The following is a 22,151-nucleotide window of genomic DNA, read 5'->3' as shown; positions in this document are numbered from 1 at the left end:
GATGCGAGGCATGTTAACGCAGGTATCGGATGACAGTGAAAGGCAGGTAAATCTTAATTCAGGCAAAAATCATGGTTGATACTGATTTGACTATTTCTCAAATGAAATTTAAAAAAATAAGTTTTTCAATATGGATTTTTTGTGTTGGTATCAAGCATTTATGAATAGCTTTTCCTGCTTTAGTAATCAACTCACATAGGAAAGGAAAACAAGTATGTGAAAAATCTGCATCTTATTTGCATTTGTAATATTACATAATTCTGAAGGTATCAATAGAAGCATTTAAATGAGGATTTTTACAAGAGTGCCATACCAAATGCAGTGAAAATCCTTTTGATGTTTAAACAAAGGAGATTGTAAGGACATAATTTCAAAAGCAAAGGGTGGGGTTAAAAAACATACCTCGCCCACTACAAAAATGCCTGTGCTGTTCTTAGCCTATGTTTTAAGTGCATATTAATAGATCTCCAATAACAGGTATTTCTTGTTCTGCAAGTAATAAGTTGTCTTGTCTTCTAGCACTTTGTTACCAGGTACAAAAGAAACCTTCTGACTTCGTGCATACTAGATGGAAGCATGTTTATAGAGCACTGATTTTAAGAGTCACAATACTTTGCCCTCAGGATGCAAACGTGGTACTTCTGGAGACACCCAGCACCTTGCATAATTGCATATAAATTTAGCATTGCTAATTAATGCTTTACTTTTAGTACTGTGATTCTGTGCATCGCTATTGTGATACACAGAACACGAAAGCAGTGTATCCTCAGTTCAATATGCGTGCTGGATTATTTTTCTATTTGTCACCAGTTGAGTATCCACTGCTCCACAGTGGCAGCTCATCTTGATTTAAGCACCTCCCCAAGCTGACAAGTGTCTTTGCAAACTGTTTATGTAATTCTGATAGTGGTCACTGAAGACCATAGACTACAAAAGTGCACAAATACAACTCAGCCCCTTAACTTCTCCTGAGCTGCAGTAAGCCTAGTGACGTTCTTATTTATTTTGCAGCTCTCCTCTATTTTATGTTCATAATTTGATTTAACACCTTGTATACACATTTGGCTTAGAAAAAGAAAAAAAAAAATTGATTCTTTTGAATAACAGCATCAAATTTAGAGTTGAGAAGGCCATAGCTGGTAACTTTTATCCTAAAAAAAATGGGAGGTGAAAGTTTGGCTCTATTTAAATCAGCGGCAACATTCCATTAATTTCAAGTGAAGGTATTCACCCCTACTAAATACTTTGTATCCTAAGGGCTCTGTAAGTTTTTGCATAAACATTACATAGTTAGACTATGGGAAAAAAAAAAGCCTATTTGCCTTTAGAAAAGGGAAATTCGTCACCTAAGGTAAAAATCTTTGCTGCCAGGTTTCTGTGGGAGAAGCTGACAGAGGTAATCCAGCAGTTATGGAATATTCTGGGATTAATTAGACGTGGCCTAGATACATGCCAGGGAGCATCAGAGCTGACCTGAATGTTGCGAAGAACAGTGCCTCTAACTCCTCCTTTCAGTTAATCAACCCTGACACCAAAGGCTTAGCAGGGCAAGTTTGGAGAGAGCGTTTGGATATGAGCCTGAAAGAGAGGCAAATTGTTACATTAATTTTTATTCATATTATAAGTCTGCTTATTTAAATCTAAAATGTATGGAAAACATGTTTTAGCTTCCTGTGTCTTGTAGGTTAATAAGAAGTCAACCAGGTTTTTCAAGCAGTTAGCCAAAAGTCTACAAAAGCCCTGCTGTGGGTCATCATGCTTTAACAGAATATGAAGTCTTCCTATCACTTCTACTTTGTCCCAAAGCACCATTTCAGGAAAAAAAAAAAATCAATTAAATACACAGATGCTGTGTTCATTTTCAGTTATATTCCAATATGTCAAAGCTGTTGATAGTAAATGAGGAATGAAATCACCTTCACTTTGGCCTAAGGTTTACAGGAGCAGCTTTCATTCCACAAAAGGTCAGGCAATGGGAATAAGAATAAATCAGTGATTCTTCAGTTTAATTTGAAATAATGTTAATTGGAATAGTCATCTTCTCTATACGCATGCTTTTCAAGTTGCAACCAGTGAAATAAATTGATTTATTATTTTTTTAAGGCCAAAATTCTAAATTAATCTTTTCCCACTTACTCTGTAAACTCTAACTAACTTCTAAATCTAAAGGATGTCCCTGAGTTGATCAAACTAGTCAAGACAAAGATTTAGTTAAGCCAATATTAAAATAAAAGTACAGTCTAGAGATCTGCTTCCTGCTAATCACATGCACCTGGGAATTTTAGAAAATTTTTGGTTTAATTGGAATACTCAGCCAACTAATTTTTAACTCATTGCAGTTATACATTAGAAAAAACAGTTGAGTGGCAGTGAATTGAGAGATCTGGAAACTCGCAGTATTTGAAGATGGATGAGATCCTGCCATTGTCACTATTACTTGTCACAGGTGACTAAAAAGCAACGGGGTTCAGCGTGCCAAGATGATGACTTTATTACAGTTCTTCACCTTTATTTCAAAGTCTTTTTGACAGGTCTAGGAATTTTTTCTCTTAATTTTTTTTTTGGTTTAACTTTCAGTTTGGGAAAAGGATGGAAAACATACTTAAAAAAAAAAAAGAATTGAAAGAAGTATCTATATCGATACCTGAGCTAAAAGTGTACAAGCTGGAAATTGTTTAATTCATATCCAGTAAGGATATCTGTACGTAACTTTGGATGTGAGAAAAGGGAGAAACTTGCACAAAATGATGCATCTGCATGTTGTACTAAAGCCCTTATGAAATCTATTTCATTGTGATTATATTTAGTAAAAGACTTGAATGTGTGCAGTGTTGTGATGCAACTGCTGCTGCTATTGCCTGCAATTCCACAAGCAATTCCCACAAAAGATGCCTTTTATAACAGAATCATTTCATTGAATTACTAATCTATACAACTTGGTGTCAGACAATACATAATAGAAATAATCTACTGTTTAAGAATTTCTCTCCAAATAGCAGCTCAGAAAGAAAAGGGGCTGCTCAGCACCCTGGCATTGGTTCCCAACCATTTGCAATATCAAACTTACAGTTTATGAAATCTGAAAAAAAATAAGAAATCTCAGAGCTGTCTAGCAATGCTTTTATGATTCATTGCTACTAAGGCTCTCAACTTTCAGTTATCAGTTTGTGATGGAGGCTCTGTACTGAGAACTTTAAATGACTCATGGCAATGGTCTTGCTGTCATTGTCTCTTGCAGACACCTTCCCCATTCCCCAGGCATCCAGAGACCCCAGTTTGAAAATCAAAGTCTAACTGACTTATCTCTGTGATGTTCTTCAGTTTCTATTATTTCAGTGTTAATGTATGAACCTATCTAGTGGCCTGGACTTTTACAGTAATTATTAATTGATCTTTTACAAATTTATGTAAAATGAGGCAGACTACACTTTCTGAAATAGTATTTGCTAACTTACTCTGTGACTAAGTTAAGGAACAACAAAAGATGCTTGGTTTAAGGACTAGTAACTGTTGCACATCCACGCTTTTCTATATAACAACTTTTGATTTTTTTATTTCTCTGTGAAGTTTCAAAGGGCTTTATCTTGTTCAGATTTGACACGTTGACTTTATTTAACTTATCCAATGCTTTATCAATGTTTAGTATCTTCAGTGGTTAGGTTTTGTTTAATTTTTAACAACATAATAGAATACATCCTGAAGAAAAAGCTGTCAAACTTATTGAAGATTTATAGCCGATATAGCAGGTATGATACCGAATCAGTAATACCGAAGTTACCAGTTATTTGTTAGACTATCAACAATTCATCACTAAATAGTAAAAGTCCACAGAAGTATGAAAATCTAATTAACTTATAGCTGTAAAAAGTTCCATTTTGTACCTCAAATGCACTGTGGATGTTGTTCAGACTGACAATTTCATCAAATTAATTCCACTAATTTATTAGATTTTAAAAGATTTTTGGAAAAGTTAATCAGCATCTGAAATGTGGGTGTTTACACCATCCATTTTTTCAGCATAACAGAAATTGCAGGAACCTATTTCAATTTTCTCTGCCCTAGATTCAGGAAAAGATGCAAGTTAATTTCTCTTCGAAGTGCTCAGAAATATGACACCTTGGAAAAGGATATTTTCTGGACCTGAGATATATGACTACTTACACGTACATCTGGCTCAAAATAAAGGTGACAGTTTCTAAAAAAAGCCATTTAAAATATATATATTGGTTTTATTTTCAAAATGGCAAAACCATGCTTAGAATCATTCCAATTCTCTTTGAAATGAAACACTCATGTAACAGACCATCCCATCCACTATTTTAACGAGATCTAAATCTGTCAAGCATTGTCAGCACTCGTTACAGTGTGGATATTTTGAGGACTTGCAAATCCAAAAGAGGTTAAATTTCTTTAGACAAAAGCAGTATTAATAATACAACATTGTTCATAAAGATTGATTGATACTCAATACCAAAAAGGGCAGATTTTCTACATTCCAGTCTTCAAGACATAGGTAGAATCCAGAACCAGAACAAAATAATGAGCCCGCTTACTGTTCTTGCGTGGGAAAAGAGAAGAGAAGCTAGAGGTGATATTGCGGGAGGAAAACCTACTAAGTAGTCATGACAGGAGTATGGGGGCTAAATATAATGACAGGAACTTCATAACATGTTCTTCATAAAAGTGACAGGAAAAGCAAAGGAGGCGAACTGCGCTCTGCCATAAGCATCCATTCAAATCCTGAAATACAGAAAGATAATTTTTGGTAGGACATGTGTTGCTAAACCTGTGGCTTAAAAAAAGAAGGAAAAATGAGAATTACAGGAAGAATGGTACTAAAGACTAGAGATCGTGAACATGAAACAATGCAGATGAAGCACATCCCAGTCTCATTTGCAAAACCACGTATTAAGTATTACCGAGAGCCACTTACTTGATTAAAGTACATTTAAAACAATCACAGAAATTAAGAATTTCAAAACCTGTACTTCAGTTCCTTTTTATCAACTCTGTAGTTAAATATACATACACTGTAAATATTTAGTGTACAGCTTTATCTCCATCGCAGTGTATGCCAAACTCTGCCCTTCTGGATTATTCCAAGCAGTGACCACCTAATTAATCCAGAACCTCTCTACAAATCCCTCAATGCTTGGGACAGTGTCAGAAGGGAGTATGAGCCTGTTTAACAGAAGTTAAGGTAGATCTGGCCAGCCTTCTCCAGCCACACCTTCAAGCTTCTACCTTCTCAGATCTCAGATGCAAACTCAGGAAGGAGTGTCTTGGATTCCACCTGGACACTTCAGGATTTCATTGTGCAGCACTGATAGATCTGCCGTAGTGCTAATACACTACATGAGTTTTCCATAAGCGTCGATGGCCAGCTCACCTTAGATCCAAAGTAGCAATATGGAAAACTTCATAAGCTTTGCTCAGAGGTGACCACTTAAATGCAAATAACCTGAGAAATGCTAACAGTGGAGGAGGGAAGATGCGAAGGGATGGGAAAAGGGATTGTATAGAGCTGGAAGTTTTCACTGGAGCAGAGGTGTTGCTTGTGCTGAGGGTATTCAGTTTAGGAAAGCAAGTTACTGTCTGCCAGCTGGCATTTTCCAGCACTGTCTTCTTCAATCAAAGCATGGCCAAGTTTGCCATTACGTGAAGCCTAGAGTATATAATCTAGTGAAACACTGCACTACATGAAGTGTTGGTAGTTAATTCCAGGAACTTCTAAGGAAAACAAAATTGCTTGAGGTCCGGAATCCATTGCTAATTTCAAAGAACCTATTTACATGAAAAAACCCCACTTGTGTTTTGTGCTCACTGCGCTCAATAGAAAGGGAAGTTGGTCTCTGACTTGCAGATTTTACAAAGGAGACCTATGTGTTGTCAGAAAAAAACCTGCAGATGAGCAAAATGGGAGGGTTTATGTACAGCAAAGCCTTTACAGCAGCTTGTTGTATTATAGAACTTTGTACTACATGATTTTCATCTTGATAGGTATGAAAGTTTATACAAATTTCCTTTCAAACACTACATTAATGAACAAGCAGAGTCCTTTATTGTGGCCGAATATTCAGGACAAGAGCTAAGAGGCTCATCCAGATCCTGATGTTTCTCCAATGCAAGCAACTGCATGAGATTTTGACGTTTGCTAGTGACCCTGCTCCAGACACCATCCCCCAAATCCCCAGCAATAAGGCAACTGCATGGCTTAGGGGATTGGTAATCAGATACTTCACCTCCAGGTCATCGTAGGTCTCTGGTTCAAGAGCAGGAAGGCTTTGTAATGACTTAAACACCATCAGTTATTTATTTGGAGGCATATAGAGAAGTGAACATATGATTTCCCTGCAGCAAGCAGTAGACACGTCCACATACAGATACAAACATTATGACAGTTGCTAGTCTGTTAGAAATGCTTGAATGACAGAATATCAGTCTAATAGAGGTTGATTAACTCCCTAATAACAGTCAGGATTGTGTCTTGCTTTAGTGCTGGCTGGGCAGTAAAAGCATCATGGTTTATACAGTATTTTGCAAATGAGAGAGGCAAAAATTTGTGTTTAACCCTCTCTCTCCCCCTCTCCAGGTTGTAAAAGATTTTTAAAAGTGGTTTTGAATGTTACTGGAGACAATCCAAAGCCAGCTTTAATTTGAATTTTCTGTCTTAGCCAGTATGAATTCACCAAGATCGAAAATATGTTCTGTAGGCATTTTTAGGTACTTTACTATGTAGGAAAAACTGTAAGTGCAGAATTTGAAACTTCAACGCATTCTTAATGAGGATAAAACTGAAAAAAACTACTTCCAAGGTCAGTATTAACTTGATACTGCATGAGAAAAAAAAAAGGTGGATGATGCTCCTTGTTGTGGACCAGGGCAGGCAGGTGTAACAGTAAAACAGAAACATGATGGCTTCTCCAGTCTCCTGTCAGTGGCAGTTCAGGAGAGAGAGGGGCTGGGTGGCATGAACACCCTGTCCCTTGGCCCATAGTGCCTCCCAGTGGGCATCAACTACCTCTCTTTTGGGAGAAAAGGCAGGGTTTATTAAAATGCCCAGTACAGAAACCACTGTCCTCAGACACCTAATGGGGGAATTCACTGACGGCGAGACTTTTGGTATCTAAAACCACACAACACTTCGGCACATTCCAGTGTGCAGCTCTCTGTGATAATCACAGATGCATGGTTCACCCCTGAGTTTCTGCAGAATGTAAGCTTCCATTTTAAACAAAAAAAAAAGTTTCGGCGGGCAGCCTTACAGATGTGAATCCATGTGGTATCAACTCGCACGCAGAGGGCTCTGTCCCTGTCACTCTCAGTTTTGACAAGCAGCAGCAGAGTGGTGTCACATCACATGGCTGCGGCCAGTTTTACAGTACCCTCTGTGCAGTGTTAAGAGTAACTTATATTTTTCTTTTCACTCTTCGCAGGTGTGCTCAGAGCACCAGCACAGGACAGTAAAAAGGGATCCCAAAAATGGAGAATAAAACAACGGGAGGAAAGAGCACATTTTGCCACAGTAAAAGTCTCTGGAAAGCAGTGAAAGAAGAGTTGGGGGGAACATTTCCATACCTCTTTCTTTGACAGCCTGCAGAGTTTCACAGTTTGTGGCCCCAACCTGCCTTTTCCTATGGGGCTCCGCAAGCCAAGGGATCTGTTCAGAGCTGGGAACCTCAACTCTTATGCCTTTCCCAGCAAAAAACCAATCCCCCCCAGCCCTGTGCAGGTGCTGTTATCTACCTGAAAAAAGCCACGTAAACCTTTGTGTTGGGATGTTTGTGTGGGTACTGTGACCGCAAACAGGGACAGGGCTTTGGGGAAAACACCTCTGGGGACCCGTGGAAGTCGCAGGGCTGTGCAAACACTTCTAAGGATTAGAGATGTTGCCCATGCTTTAAACACCACATTTGTCTATGTCTTGGACTACCGTGATCTTACAGAATGGGGGGAAAAAAGCCACACATGGTGCTATAGCACAAGTTACATGAATAAACAAAGACTTATGTGTCTAGGTGTGTCCAACTACAAAGGTCACTTAGGAGTGGGGTTTTATCCTGTTCAGGGCATAATATCCTGTTTTATTTCTACAGTACTTATCATTGAAAGTTAACGTTCAGGATCCTTCGATCCGATATCCTCCTAGTGCACACAAGAAACAACTGAAAAACGTCAAAGCAAGCGGCTAGTACTAAATACACAGCAAAGGCATAAGTATTATTACATTGCAAGTATTGTTCTTGCATCACTCTGCTTTGTGGAGAGCTCACATAATCAGGTTTGTGTGGGTGGGTGCATGTGTGACGCTCGTTCAAAGGAGGAAACAGGATGCCTGGCTCTTAGTGCAGAAAATTAGTAACAAAATACACGCGAGCTAAGGGCTGATAACATCTCTCTAATCTCGTACTTAATCTGCCATCCTCAAGAAAAATCTGTTGACTTTTCAGCCTTATTCTGCCCAGGCTGCATACAACAATTAACGGGCCTGTGTTACCCTACTCCTATGACAATCGCTAAAGTTAAGCGTTTGCACCTCAGTTCTTACGGGTTGATGCCCCGAGCGGAGCTGCCCACCCCGCTGAGAACAGCCAAAACCCCACTCGAGCTCTTCCATTTCGCCCCCTTTCCCAGGCGGGCTGCGGGCGCGGTGACCCCCGGCCGCCAACCGGGCCGGAGCAGGTGCAGCGGGAGCGCCCGCCCGCCGGGGCGGGGGCCGGAGCGGCGGCCCGGTGCGAGGCGCCCCCGCCCCGGTGCGGGGCGGCCACGTGGACCGCGGCTCTCGCGGCGGCCACTTCCTGCTCCGCATCACCCCGGCCGCTGCGCCCAGCGGGGAGGGAGGGAGGTGGGGGAGCTTACCGGGGAGCCTGCAGGGGAGGAGGGGGGAAAGAAAAGAGGAGACGGTGAGGGGGAAGTAAAAAGGGGGAAAAAAAAAAAAAAAAAAAGAAAGTTTGTACGTGCAGCAGCGGCGGGAGGAAAGAGTCCGCAGGCGGGCGTCTGCCGGAGAGCAGCAGCGGCCGGGGGAGGAGAGGGAGAGGAGGGGGCGGCGGGGCCGTGCCGTGCCGTGCCGGGCGGGGGGCGGAAGCCCGCCGGTGCGCGGGGCCGGGCGCTGCGTGCGCGGCGGCGGGAGGGAGAGGAGGGCGGGCGGGAGGATGCGGCTGAAGCTGGGCTTCCTGCTGCGCGCCGTGCTGCTGGCGGGCAGCTTCTTGGGGCTGCTGCTGCTCTGGTCCTCGCTGTCGCCCCGCACCGAGGAGCCGGCTCCCCCGGGACGGACGCGGGTGAGTGTGCGGCCGCGCTGGGCGGCGGGGTGGGCGGGACGGAGCGGGTGGCGGGGCCGCCGCCCGGGAAGTGACCGGCGGCGGCTGCGGGCGTGCGGGGGGCTGCTGCCCGGGCTGCGGCCTGCGGCGTCTCCAGGCCCGAGAGGGGAGCGCGGAGCGGCGGGGCCGGCCCCAGCCATCCCCCGGATCCGGTGTTCCTGCCCGGGCGGCGCCGCGCCGTGGCCAGCCGCCGCCGTGGGGCTGTCCGCGGCGGGGCCCGGGGGCACCGCGCTCCGGTGGGCCCTGGCGGCCGGGCCCGGCGGGTGTCCGGTCCGCGCCGCCCCACCCGGCGCGGGGCCGCCGCAGCTCCCCCGCCCGCCGGGGGCCGGGCCGGGAGCGCGCCGCCGGTGTCCGTCCCCGGCGGGGCCCTTGCCCGGGACCTTCCCGCCGGCGGTGCCCAGGGCACCCAAACCGCGTGGGTCCGTGTCCCCTCTGGGCGCTTTTTCATCCCTAAAACAACCGCGCCGGTGAAGCGCCGTAAGTATCCTGCACAGGTCTCCCTCAGTGCTCCCACAAAGGGTGCAGGTGTGCCCCTCTCCCACTCGCCTCGCCGCCACTGATCGGTTCCTGACGTTTTACTGACCAAACGGCAGGTTTCTCCAAGGAGAAGCAGCAGGTCAGGTCATTTAAGAACAACGCAGGGAAAGCCAGAAAGTGTTGGACTGATCGTGCAGGCGGTGCAGATCTCGCACCCTGAAATGGTGGGGTGACCTGTGAGGCGCAGGGTGGGCAGTGCTTTGGCCAGGAGGTTTGATAACCTCTAGAAATGCTTCAGGAGGTCAGGGAAACAAATGTGCAGAGTGAGCCTTGCTGTGCCCTTGTATTAGTCAGTCAGGTGAGAATAATCTGACCCTTCAACACCAGGGTCTCAGAAGGAGTCAAAGTGCTTTTTCCCATTTTCACCAGATGTTTTAGAGCTGTGGAACATAACTGGACTTAGGGAGATCTGCTTGAAGTAAGATTAGTCAAGATTAAAATAATCTTGGTAAAGTCATAAAGTTTCACAGTGATTATCTTAAAAAGGGATCTTTTGTGATGTGTTCACTAATGATCTTGGTCGTCTCTAGTGGGTTGCTTTGAATGATTGTGGAAGGCAAGCGAGCTGACAGAATTCTTGCTTTTGAAAACTGGAAATGACTTTGGACTCCTTCAGTAGATGCTCTGTCTTCTGAACCTGTTAGTTTCTGTATCTTGGCAGTTACTGCTGAGATAATAGGCCATAGCGGTTCTTTTGGAGGTTCGCAATTTATTAAGCAGTGAAGTTTCTGTTATCTGTTCTTCTAGACACAACATGGGCTTTTCTTTGTATAGAAAAATCTTCAGGAATTTTATTTGCATGCCTCCCAGGAAAATGTCAGGCAGTAAACATTTCGTGTCAAACCCAGTCGAATTACTTTTCCTGCTTAGGAAAGGGTAACAGACCTGTAAAGTGACATCCTCAGAAAAAAAAAAAAAACAGTTATGATTGCGTTGCTGTATAGGGCAGTGACCATCTTCAGATGATTATTCAGGGGTGACAATTGAAATATTGCAGTCCTACAGTGTGTGTGCTGCACCAGTTTATTCAGGTGCTGTAATGAATCATGCTGTCCTTTCTCACGAGCCTGAAGGCTTTCGCTTGGAGACTTTTGAGCTGAACTCCTGTATCCACCTCCATTTGCGTGTGAGGTCTAATTCAGAAATGGTTTCTAGCTTGTGCGTGTGGCGATAAAGGAGTCGGAAGAGTTTTTACAGTCCAGCCCCCGATAAAGCAGCATTCTGTTTTGATTACCCCTGCCTTGATTGGAGGAGGAAATATCCATGACAGCCACCTCAGGAAATAATTCAGTCTTTGATGGGAACAAATATGATTATATTAAGTAAAAACTGTCAAAAAATCTAAACAGACTATCTGGTTCATTGGCTAGATCAGCTGTTTACTTATCATTGTGATGTATACGAGAGTAACACATGCAGCTTCTTCATTTTCTGGGAAACAGCATTGTTATTACTAAATTTGTGTTTTGGTGTGGACTGCTTTACCTCCTCCAAAGCTGCTCAGGTGAGGAATGCTAGTTAAACAGTAGTGAGCGGGCTCACTACTAGCAATGCTCCAGCACGTTTCTGCGGAGCTGGCAGAGCCCAGGAGTACGTCCAGAGGTGAGGGTCAGCGCATCCTGCATCCTGCTGGACGAGTGGCCCCGGGAGGTGGGCTTGTATCTCAGGGCATGCTCCCTGCAGCACCCGGGAACAGACACTTCATTGGTACCGTTTCAGCATGTTGGAACTTGGAGTTTAATTGTAACTGCTTCTCTGAAATGCACTGCTGTGCACTTTGTTCAGTCATACAAATGTGTGTGTTTGCTCTGTTGTTAGCTGCCAGGAAGTTTGTTAAGCTAAAGATAACAGAATAATTCTTCCCGTACAACACCCTTCTCCCTTTACTTGCACTGAAGGCTCTGTCCAACAAGTGTAAAATTCCTCCTCAGACAGTACCAGCCTAAAATAGAACTTAACTTTTTATAGTTAACCTCAGGCAGTACCCTTTCCCTCTCTGAACTGTAACCCTAGGTACTTTTTAATAACACTGAGGCATTAATGAAGCAAAGATGAAAATTGTGCTGTGTTGTTCTTTTTATGTTTACAACTTTGAATCTCTTCCTGCTTGTAGCAGCAGACAAGAACGGGCAATACTGAAGATCTTGTAGTAGTGTTATAACTATATACCTTGAAAAAAAGTATATCTTCTTTCAAATACCATGTTATATTTTTCTACTGATCTTAAAAGATCTCAGATCTTTTAGAGAGACAAGATGTTTGATGTACAGACAGTTTTCAAAGAAAAAGTGAAAGTGGAGAAGTGGCTGTTTAGGAAGGAAATGAGAGAACACAAAGGTAATAACAGCAATACAGACAGCTGGAGATAAGACCTTTCTTTCTGATAGAAGACTACCACAGATGTATATGTTCACTGAAAGCATATTCAGAAATTGGGGGGACAAAGCTCTTCTCCAGATAATCTGACTGTGGAACTTTGTTTCTGCAAGACACCATTTGAGAAAAAAGTGCTTGTAGGATTCCAAGGGAGAGGTTAAATATTTTTTTATTTGCATTATCAGAAATATCCAAACGGAATAAAATAATCCTTATCCTAAGGGGCTTTTGATTTCCAATCTAAACAAAATAGAAACAATGAAAAGATATTCAGGTCTGCCCTTAGAGTCTTTAAAAGCATATCTGCATTTGTGTAAGGATACCTGCTATCTGATAGTAAGGATTACAAGGGTACCAGAGATTTAGGCAGGGGCACTCTTGTTTATGGCTGTGAGAAAAGATTAGGTAGAGTCATTGATTCAATTATTATGTGCATGTTGTGGGGTCTTTTGGATGTTTTCTGATACCTTCTGCTCTTCTGGATCCAGGGATCACTGTTTTGGAGCTAGCAGGGAAATGATTGAGGCTATTCATCGGAAGAAGATTGCTGTAGGGATCCCAACTAGAGCGCTTGTTGGGCTCCAGCGAGATGTGTCGCTAATGATCAGCCTCAGAGGTACAGCCTTAAAAGCTGGTGTCATCAAGAAGTGGATAGTAAGCAGTCAGAACCAATGGACCAAAACAGTAAAGAAAGATTCATTACTGAAAAGTTGAAAACAGCGTATTTAGAGGAGTAAATGTAGTATAGGTCAACTTTAACTCTCCAAATCTGACCAATTACAAAGTGTTCAAGTGACCAAATTAGTATTCAGAAGCTTTAAAAGTTATGTATAATTGAGGTTGATGGGTTTGGTTTGTGCTTTTTTTTTTTTTTTTTTTTTTTGAAAGATCTGTTTAGCCTACCTGAGGCAAAGCTCGAAGTACAACTTTGCATGCTCATAGTCTGTGTGGTAGTAGTATGATCAGTGCTCTCATGCTTCCTCTAATCTCCACTGGAGCACTCCAAGAAGCTGATAGAAATGACTATTCATTTGTCCATATGAAGGACAGTAAGTAAGTAAGAGTGTCCAGTGTGTTACTTATCCCCTTCCGGAGCCTAGGAAGGTAGTAAAAGATTTGCTAGTAGTGTGCAGCTGACCTTGCACAAGACAGAAATGTGGTGGTGAGATTGCAAAACCCACAAAACAAATTCCCTGTTTTGCCCTCTTCTCATGTGCAGCGAGGAGAACTTCCTGAAATCTTGGCACGGGCTGCCTGGCCTCATGTCTGGGAACCTGGTGCTTCAGATTTGAGGCATTACAGTATTTGTGGCATTTCCTAACTTTAGCTAGCCCATGGGCACTGCACCAGAGCCACCCATGGGCTGCTGTTAACTTGCCTTGACACATATTGAAGGCGTTTGATCTTCTGTGTCTATAAGTGACATGTTCTTAATGGGCGCTTGTTTAGGGAGTGTTTGTTTATCAACAGTTCTCAGACTTTCTGGACTGGGTTCCCAGGGGGGTTTTTTTGTGTGTGTATAAGTAATTGGACAACTGTCCCCTTCCTCCTACCACGCCTGAGAGCACACACATCTCCTACACGAGGTGTGCTCTCAGTGCTCTGTAACTTAACAGGAGCTTTTGAGGTCACAGTCTCCCACCCTTGAACATTTATACCCTCATCTCCCTGCCAGGACAGTTAGCTGTCCTTGCTGCCAGATGTGACGGCAGCTGTGCTGTAGCGAGGGAAGAGCGGTTGCCCTCGGATTGGGAAGGGAGGCTCTGCTGAGGGCCTTGGTGCAGGTGGTGATTCTGGCATGTCCCTCTGCTTCAGGAAACCAGATGATGGGCTTGCAGCTGGGGCTGTGGGCCCTCACCAACCGCCAAGTTTAAACATTACAATTCCCACGTGGCCACTAGAAGGTGGAGAATTTCTGATGTGGAGGCGGAGGAGTTGGGGAAAAAAAGAAGCAAAAGCTGAATGGACATTTTCTGAGCTTTCTGGTGACACGCCTTCTCCTCCACTTTAAGGACTGCTAATATCCTGTATGATTCGGCTAGATTGTCACTGAGAACTTAATGACAAGTTGCAGACTGAACTTGAAGTGTTATTGTGGTTTAAATTAGATTCTTTGTGGTGGAAGTCCCAGCGGAAGTTCTCCACTTTCCCTTAAGGAGTAACGGCAAATGTGCTTAGAAGAGAAACTGAGACGCAGTAATTTGAAGTTGATATCGTTACTGGAGGAAAGCTGGGAATGGGAATAAGATGATAAATCTGATGTAACAGGGAATGTGGGGTTCAGTAGTGAAGGGATTCAAGTTGTCTGAGTTTGATAAAAGCGTGATGCATTGTGGTACACAGGTGACCAAACAGCAAAATAATTTCTCTCTCTCTCTCTCTCTCCAATTGCTTTATATAGTTATCTATACGTCAGTCACTTTTTTTACTAGTTTGCCTTTCTATAAATGGTTGAGACCTAACACAGTTGGTGCCACATCAGTTCTGCCACTCTGGCATTATCTGAGAGCTCAACGCAATCATTCATCATCTGGGTGTGAAAAGCTCCCTGCAGGTGCAGGGCTAGGCATAGGCACACCGCCTTCTACAATCAAAGCCATAATAAGTCACTACTTCTTGCGTGATACTCAACAGAAATTAACACCTTGGCAAATTTTTTGTGTTCAACAAGTTTGGTTTGAAATCTGTGTGCAGGGAGACAGTGAGCTTGCTATAGCCAAAGTATTGCTGTTATAGGAAGTAAGCATCACTTTCTTTTTCCCCTCTATTTATTACAGTAATCTTTAGTGTTGCTAGCGACAGTAATAGGCAAAATGTTTTGAGAGATTAAATGCTAATTTTTTTTAATGTGTGCTTTCATCTAAATTGGCTTTGAAAAAGCTTGTAAACATGTCACCCTTGGGAGAGTGTTAAAAACCCCAATCCCTATCATATTAAAAGTGAAATCTTTTGACAAATGCTTCCAGTTATGTTGCAGAATAAATGACCATAAAATAAATAATGTGAAGAAATGGGGGGGAAAAAAGCCTACATAATTCCTACAATTTATGTATACATAGATTGTATTAAAACTTTCTTGGACTCTTTTGTCATTAAGATTCTTGTAATAAGTTAAGTAAATAACTCATTGTTATCTCAAGGCTATTAATTATGTACGTCTACTCCTCTAGAGAGAGCAGTTTTGCACCATTTTATATGTATGTGGCAAGATTGCTGTTGTCCTATTCTAGCCCCCGGTGTTGCCATTCATGAGTGATGTAAAAGAACTCAACAGCTGAAAAATCAAAGATCTTAACTTAAGGCTGGCGTTTGCTTTTGAAGAATCCCATTGCAGGAGAACGGGATCTCGAGCATCCAGGGAGCCTTTGGCAGGATCCTCAGCATAGGGTGAAAGGTGGCTCTGCACTGTTAGGTGGGATTACGCAAGAAAAACTTAGTAATTGTGTCTGTTTTGGGGATCACACAGGTAAAACTGTTCCACTGTTGCAGTACCTAACAGAGAAACTGTGAGTAAGACCACAGAAATCAGGAAGGATCAACACAACAGGTTGGGTAGGTTGTCATTTGTTTTTTTAAAAAAAAAAAAAAAACCAGCAGTGGTAATTTGTGCTGCTTAGTGGTCAAAAAATGGAGCATTAAAATTAGCATGTAATAAAGTCCTTTTTTAAATAAAGATCTAGCTAATAGTTAACTCTCTATTTTAAAGGTGGTGAATTAAGGTACGATAGCTAAGCTGAAGTAGTAGCAATTCTGGTGCTAGTAAATTGAGTTATCGGAAGCGGCTCAGTGGCTCATCAGGATGCCAGCCTTGAGAGAAGGCATGTCATATCCAGAAGTATGTACGTGGGTTTTTCACCACATGGCCAAGCAGCACATACCTTCCCTAACCCAAGCTCAGCAGAGTTAAAATTGCTTGTACTGAGCTGATGTTCCCTAATGAAAAATGACAGTATCTTTGTCCTATTTTTGTCAGATATTAAATCAGCATTACGGGAGACTGCCAAGTGGAAATAGGGCAGGATAAGCTGTTACATTAATAGGTTTGACTTCTACCTTGGGGGGGTGGCGGGGATGCTTTTTACAGAAACTAGGCCATATAATCTGAGAGAAGGATTCCAAGTCTGGTAACAGTTACATTTAATTACTAGATTTCCTCCAAAAGTATGGAAAACAAACGTCTACTGTGAACGATTAGTTTAAAAATAGCAACGTGCTGCTTAAAAGGCCGCCTCCTCCGTCAGTTTTCTTTAATCTTTTTGTGAATTAAAGGGGATTTATCTTGCTTGAATCTGCCTTTAGCAGTCTACCTCCACCCTACAGTGCTCTAGATTTAGAGAGTGTTTTGGTGAGTTAGGTTTCCCCACTCTATAAGTAATAGCAATGCCAAGGTAACGTGTTCAGTAAGGAAGATGTTGCCAGAATGGCCCAACAAAGGGGAGCAATAAGCAGCCAGCAGCATGCATGTCTTCGCAACCTGTGGTGCTGTTTAGGCTTGCATTTGGGGGTATTCTGGCCTTTCACCTAATACAGCTTTTTCCCTAAAAGAAATTTAAACTCAGTAGATTTCTGTAAACTTAAAGCAAAAGTTAAGATTGTGCTTTATAGCAATTTCTAGATTGGGATTTATCAGTTTAATTGTAGCCTCCTCCTTGAAGGAGCTTGGAAAATACATGCTTTTGTGGAAACGGGGTATTTTGTTGTTAATAACAGTAGAAAGACACAGAGGAGAAGGCTAATACTTGTATTCTACCTTTGTTTTTCAAATGAACATCCTTATTGTGTTCCCCCTGCTTGGGACCAAACAGTTTTGAAATGTTTGCTTACTCATTGGAATACCATTTGAATCGGTAGGTCTGAAATTTGAAAAAAACAAATTCTTTGCTTAGTGCAAGCTGGTTTTGAAATAGGTTGGTGCTTTCCTAGGGATTCATTTTATAGCACAGAATTCCTATTTTCTGAATTGACTTCCCATGTGGGAGTAAAAATATTATTCTTAGCAGGCTACATACATACATACATTATTACTAAAACAAAAATGGCTACTTTTTGTAATGAAGAGATGATGCTTAAAAAAGGATTGTATTAAGCAGGAATTCAGCATGCTTCTCCGTGCATAAGCATGCTTTCTTGCAACTTGCAGAAAGAATTGCCTTTTTTTTCCCCTCTCTGTTATAATAAACTAATTGTTTGCTGCTCTGTGGTGGTCTGTGTGTTTCTCTCTTAGCATGTCTTCTTGAATCATTCATTCTAATTGCTGACTCCAGTAATGTTTTTTGGTATTGCTCTGGCTTTCCTAAGCTACAGCTTATTTTCCTTCGGTTTCTTTGTGGAGCCTTCAGTTGCGAATAGCAGCAGTCGGCACTGATGTGCGGTAAACCCCTGAGCAGCAGGAGAGAATCGTAGGAAGGTAGAAGGTTAAAACAGTATACTGGTTTACGTGCTGTTTACATTTGGAAAACTTCCTTTACAGTTGAAGGTCTCAAAATATAACTGTTAATGAAATTAAAGCATAAGCAGATGGTGCTTAGCCTGCAAAGTTTCTTACTTATTTTGTTGTCTTTTCAAAGATTGGCAATGAAAATGTCTCAGCAAGAACTGTTCTGACTTGAGTGAATACAGTTGATTTTTTAAATGAGGCAGAAAACATCATGTTAAATAGTGAGCTTTAGAAAAAATACAAGAATTTTAATGAAATTGAATATATGAAATTGAATAAAACGTACTATAGGTTTTAACCTGTAGTAAAATATTTCACTATTAAGGATGACTAAAATAAACAAGGAATAGCATTTCAATAGGGCTGAAGCATAGCAGCACACCATTTTATTTCTCTATTCCTGCCTTGATGGATTTGAGATATTTAAGCAATGTCTTTGTTTTGAGCTAGTTAATAAGAATTCTAGATATGTCAAAGAAAGAGGTATTTATCGTTTTAAGGTGCCTGTAGAAAATGCCTCATCTGTAACAACATTTTGAAGCAAAACCAAAAAAAGTAACCGAGCTACCTCTTAAAAGCATCTGGGATGGTAACGTCATGAGTTTTCTATCCTTCCTATTGAGGAAGGAAGACCAAGACAGACAATATTGAGATACCGTGTTCTTCAGAGAAAATGAATTGTTCTCTGCATGCTTTAGTCTTGAAACGAGATTTGCTATGCTCTCACTTAAATGAGGCCTTGAAGTCAGCTCTTCAAGGCTCATATTATATGTCTTTTGTAAGCCATGCCTGTATCAATGGTGCATTTATCATGCACCTTAGACTGCTTCACCTGCTCTGGCTCTGCTAATCCATCTCCCACAGTGTTATTCTAACATGCCAAAGCCTTTCAGAAGCTTTAAACAGCAGCTATGAAATATGTTGTTTTTTTCTCACCTCTTCCATGTTTTCCACCCTTATTTCCCTCCCCTCTATGAAATATGTTCCTCCTGCACAGAACCAAGACCTTGACTAGTGATTAGCTTAAAAACAGTATCTCAGTAATCTGCAGAGGTGGAGAACGGTGGGAGGTGTTTTTTTTGTTGTTTGCTTCTTTTGATGGAATATGTGCTTTTAGTGATTGTTTATAAGTTTATCACCTGCTTCTGATTGGAGAGTTCTTAGCCAGGAGCTCTCAAGTCCGGCAGGATGGTGTGTGGGTTTCCTGTGTCTCAGCTCCTGCTGGTGAGGGAGAAGAATCTCCTGCTGCCTCTTGTATCACTTTTTGGAGATCCTCAGCTCCAAATGCTGGTATTTCACTCAATGTAAGATGCTCCTGCAGCATGAGATTTACTGAGTGTGTAAAGTGGTATTGAGTACTCTCTGTGGAGGTATTCCAGCCCTGGGTATCTGAAGTAAGACTGCAGATTAGTTTCTGGGATGCTGTTGTGTGATCTCAGTGTCTAAGAGTTGAAGACTCCTTGTGTCTTATATCACTCTCCATGTTTTCCAATAACAATCTGAAATATTTGTGTTGAACACTTGCTTGTTTTTTAGTTATATAAACAGTACAGGAAAGGTTGGGCTAAGGAAGGCCAACAAGTGTTGACTTGACAGTGAGGCCGTGAAGCTCTTTGAGCAGGTTCAGGCTTGAGCTCCTCCTTCAGGGTCAGCGGCAGAAAAAACATCCTCAAGGACAGCAGCTGTCCATGGCGCTGGAATCAAGACTGGGAGAAGACTTTGATGTCAAACCTGCGGCAGTTACTCTGACCCAGTTTTGGCAATGTATGATGAGACCCTTGAGTGCTCATATACAGAGCAGTGAGTAGGTGTCCAAAGTGTTGATACCATCACCATTATTTCATGCAGAGAAACAGGGCGGGGGAATCTCTGTAAGATACAGAGTCGCTGTATTAGAGAGCAGACTTACCTTTTCCATGAATAGTCATGTCAGTCAACTCTCGAGGAGTTAACAAGTTTTGCTCCCATTATTATCTTCTACCAAGACTGGTGATGACAGGGGAGTTGTCAAGCTGTTGTGATAAAAGGGAGCAGACTGCCAGGATAGTTCATGTAGCCTTTAATCTTTGTGTATGCCTGAGGGGCCTTGGGAAAAGAGGATGGCAAGGAGCAGGCTGAATTAATTTTTCTGGATGAAATGGATACGTCCTGGGGGTTGGCCTACTTTAAAAATAATTAGAATTCTTTGAAATCTGCTGTCCTTGAGCACGCTTCATCTGTCCTACGTCCCCTTTCTCTGATTCCCATATGCCTAGATCTTGTGGTTGAGAGGCGCCTCGTGCCTCTTTGGGAAATGTTTTCCCATGGGTGCAAAATTTCTAAACCCAAGCTGACTTGTGTATATGTGTGTGGTGAAACGTGCACAGGGACTGCAGGTGATCACAGTTACGTTTTTACTGTTAAGCTGAGACCAGAGAGGCTGCTGGGCTTACAATAAGGCATGCAAGACACTGATTTTCAGATCTTAACATAATTTTTGTATTTACTGGAAACAATAAGGTATCTTTTTTTACAAAAAACAACTTTTTTAAACAGTCCTGTATGTTTGCATCGGGTGACAAAGGTATGACTGTATCCTCACAAGGAAGCTTGACGGTGATCATTGATTGACTGCAGCCAGCACAAGTCCATGTTAGTATAATGAGGTGCATTGATCTTTGTTATTCCAGGTTCTTATTCCATTCTCATCCTCAGCTGAAGGATGAATACCTCGTTTAATTTATTTATTTTTTTCCCCTAGTCAGTTTTTTTTTCCTCATTCATTCTTTGTGGGAATTTGGGGAGTTAATTAGGCTTATTCTCATGACCCACTGTCCAACAGCTAAAGAGTTTTCTTGCGTTGCAGTAAGATATTAAGTGATATCTGGAAATAAGGAAGAAAGATAAATGATCAGACTACTTCTCTTGAATCTATATTGTAACAGGTTTGTTACAGGATATAAAATGCTGAGGGTTTTATGGGAAAAAACAAAACCTGTTTCATTTTAAACTCTACAATTCATGTCTATGATTAAAGAAGTCTTCACGGCCTTAAACGCTAAGCACCAAAGTTTTCACTGATAGACTTGGCCAGTTAGCATTGCTGCAAAGGAGAGGCAGCTTGAACAGGTTTTTGAACGGGTTTTATCTTGCACGATATTTGCAAGAATTTAGGCTGTACTGATAACTTGTCAAAATACAGTTTGCAGTCTAATCCCAGCAATCCTACTTTTCAGGAATGTTTCACAGCTGTTAATTTCTAAGAAACAGACAGAACTTTAATCTATTAATTTGGTTTATCTAACAACCATAATGTACTACTTAACATTACCAAAGTCATAATGTGGCAAGCAGAATTAATTTTACTTTTTAGGTTGATGCTTTAAAAATATATTTTAATAGCTTAACTGAATAATCTTGACTCTGATGCCTTAAAATGTTCATTGGTGAGGATGCTTTCACGTATGTCCTGGTTTTGTGGGGATGAAATTTATAGAATCAATTTTCTGTTACATTTTCTTCCAGTTTGTGGCCAGCTGTGGTGTGGTGATCGAGGCCATTAGCAGTAACAGCCAGGGCAGCTGACCCAGGCTGACCCACAGGTGTATTCTGTAACATTAATGTCGGGTTCACTATAAATGGGAAAGCTGCTGGGGCAGGGTAGGTGGGACTTTTTGCTCTCCTCTTGTCTTCCTCCTTCTCCTCTCTTCTCCAAGGTTACTATCCCTGGAGGGACTTGCCACCAGTCTATGGGCTAAGTAAAATTTTGTGTGTTTTGTATTAGTATTGATATTGGTTTTCTTATTTTATTAAATCTGTTTAAATTTCAACCCACGAGTCTACCTCCTTTTCCCAATTCCCTTTCTCGTCTGGGGAGGGGCCTTGGGTGATAGAACAACTGGTTATTGTTTAGCCCTGGGTGCGGGCTAAACGGAGACAACGTATCAGAAATAACGGTATTTTATCATCTTCCTTTTTTCATTCTCAAACCTGAGATTTCCGAAGTCCAGAGCAATACACTTTTTACATATTTACTAAAATGCATGGGCATTTATTTTTAAGCCCAGCTTTACTGATGAGGAACTTAAGGTTCCAGATACAGATTCAGGGTCTTATAGCTGAGCCTATTAAATATTCCTGTATGTAGTTGTATGTAGCTGACTTTCTGTAAGTCACTTTGGCTTTACAAATGGAAACCTTCCAGCAGTGTATATATTTAGGAGATCTATTCATAGCCTAACACCAAACCCCAACAACTTTGCTGTAGGAAGTCCATTTTCTCACCCGCATGCATTTGTTAATTTTGTCAGACCTTAATGTTGCTTAACTTTTTATACTGTATCAGCTATAAGGACTCAAAGAAACTTTAAACCGTATGAAAAAGACCAGTTATGGCAACTCTAATGTTTTATAACCAGTGCTGGTTTTATCCGAATGCATGTTAACCTCTGCAATGCTCCTTTCCCTTCATACATTTTTGCTTTTAAAGTTTCGGTTTCTTTACT

The 22,151-nt window shown here is 41.8% G+C and overlaps 1 protein-coding gene across 3 annotated transcripts in view; it reads left to right on the top strand.

The window, feature by feature from the left end:
• The first annotated feature begins 9,152 nt into the window (after window positions 1–9,152).
• GALNT7 (polypeptide N-acetylgalactosaminyltransferase 7) overlaps window positions 9,153–22,151 on the top strand; it is a 74,824-nt gene continuing 61,825 nt past the window's right edge. For 2 of the 3 annotated variants that reach the window (XM_068403154.1, XM_068403155.1), the window contains exon 1: window positions 9,153–9,278. In XM_068403154.1, the coding sequence (XP_068259255.1) occupies window positions 9,153–9,278 (126 nt within the window). Of the gene's footprint in view, window positions 9,279–9,723; window positions 9,795–22,151 lie in introns of those variants that run through there. The other variant, XM_068403156.1, reaches the window with a different exon arrangement.

Source organism: Nyctibius grandis, chromosome 6 (assembly GCF_013368605.1).
Source record: "Nyctibius grandis isolate bNycGra1 chromosome 6, bNycGra1.pri, whole genome shotgun sequence".
NCBI classification, from domain to species: domain Eukaryota; kingdom Metazoa; phylum Chordata; class Aves; order Nyctibiiformes; family Nyctibiidae; genus Nyctibius; species Nyctibius grandis.
This window is presented reverse-complemented; position numbering and strand designations above follow the sequence as displayed.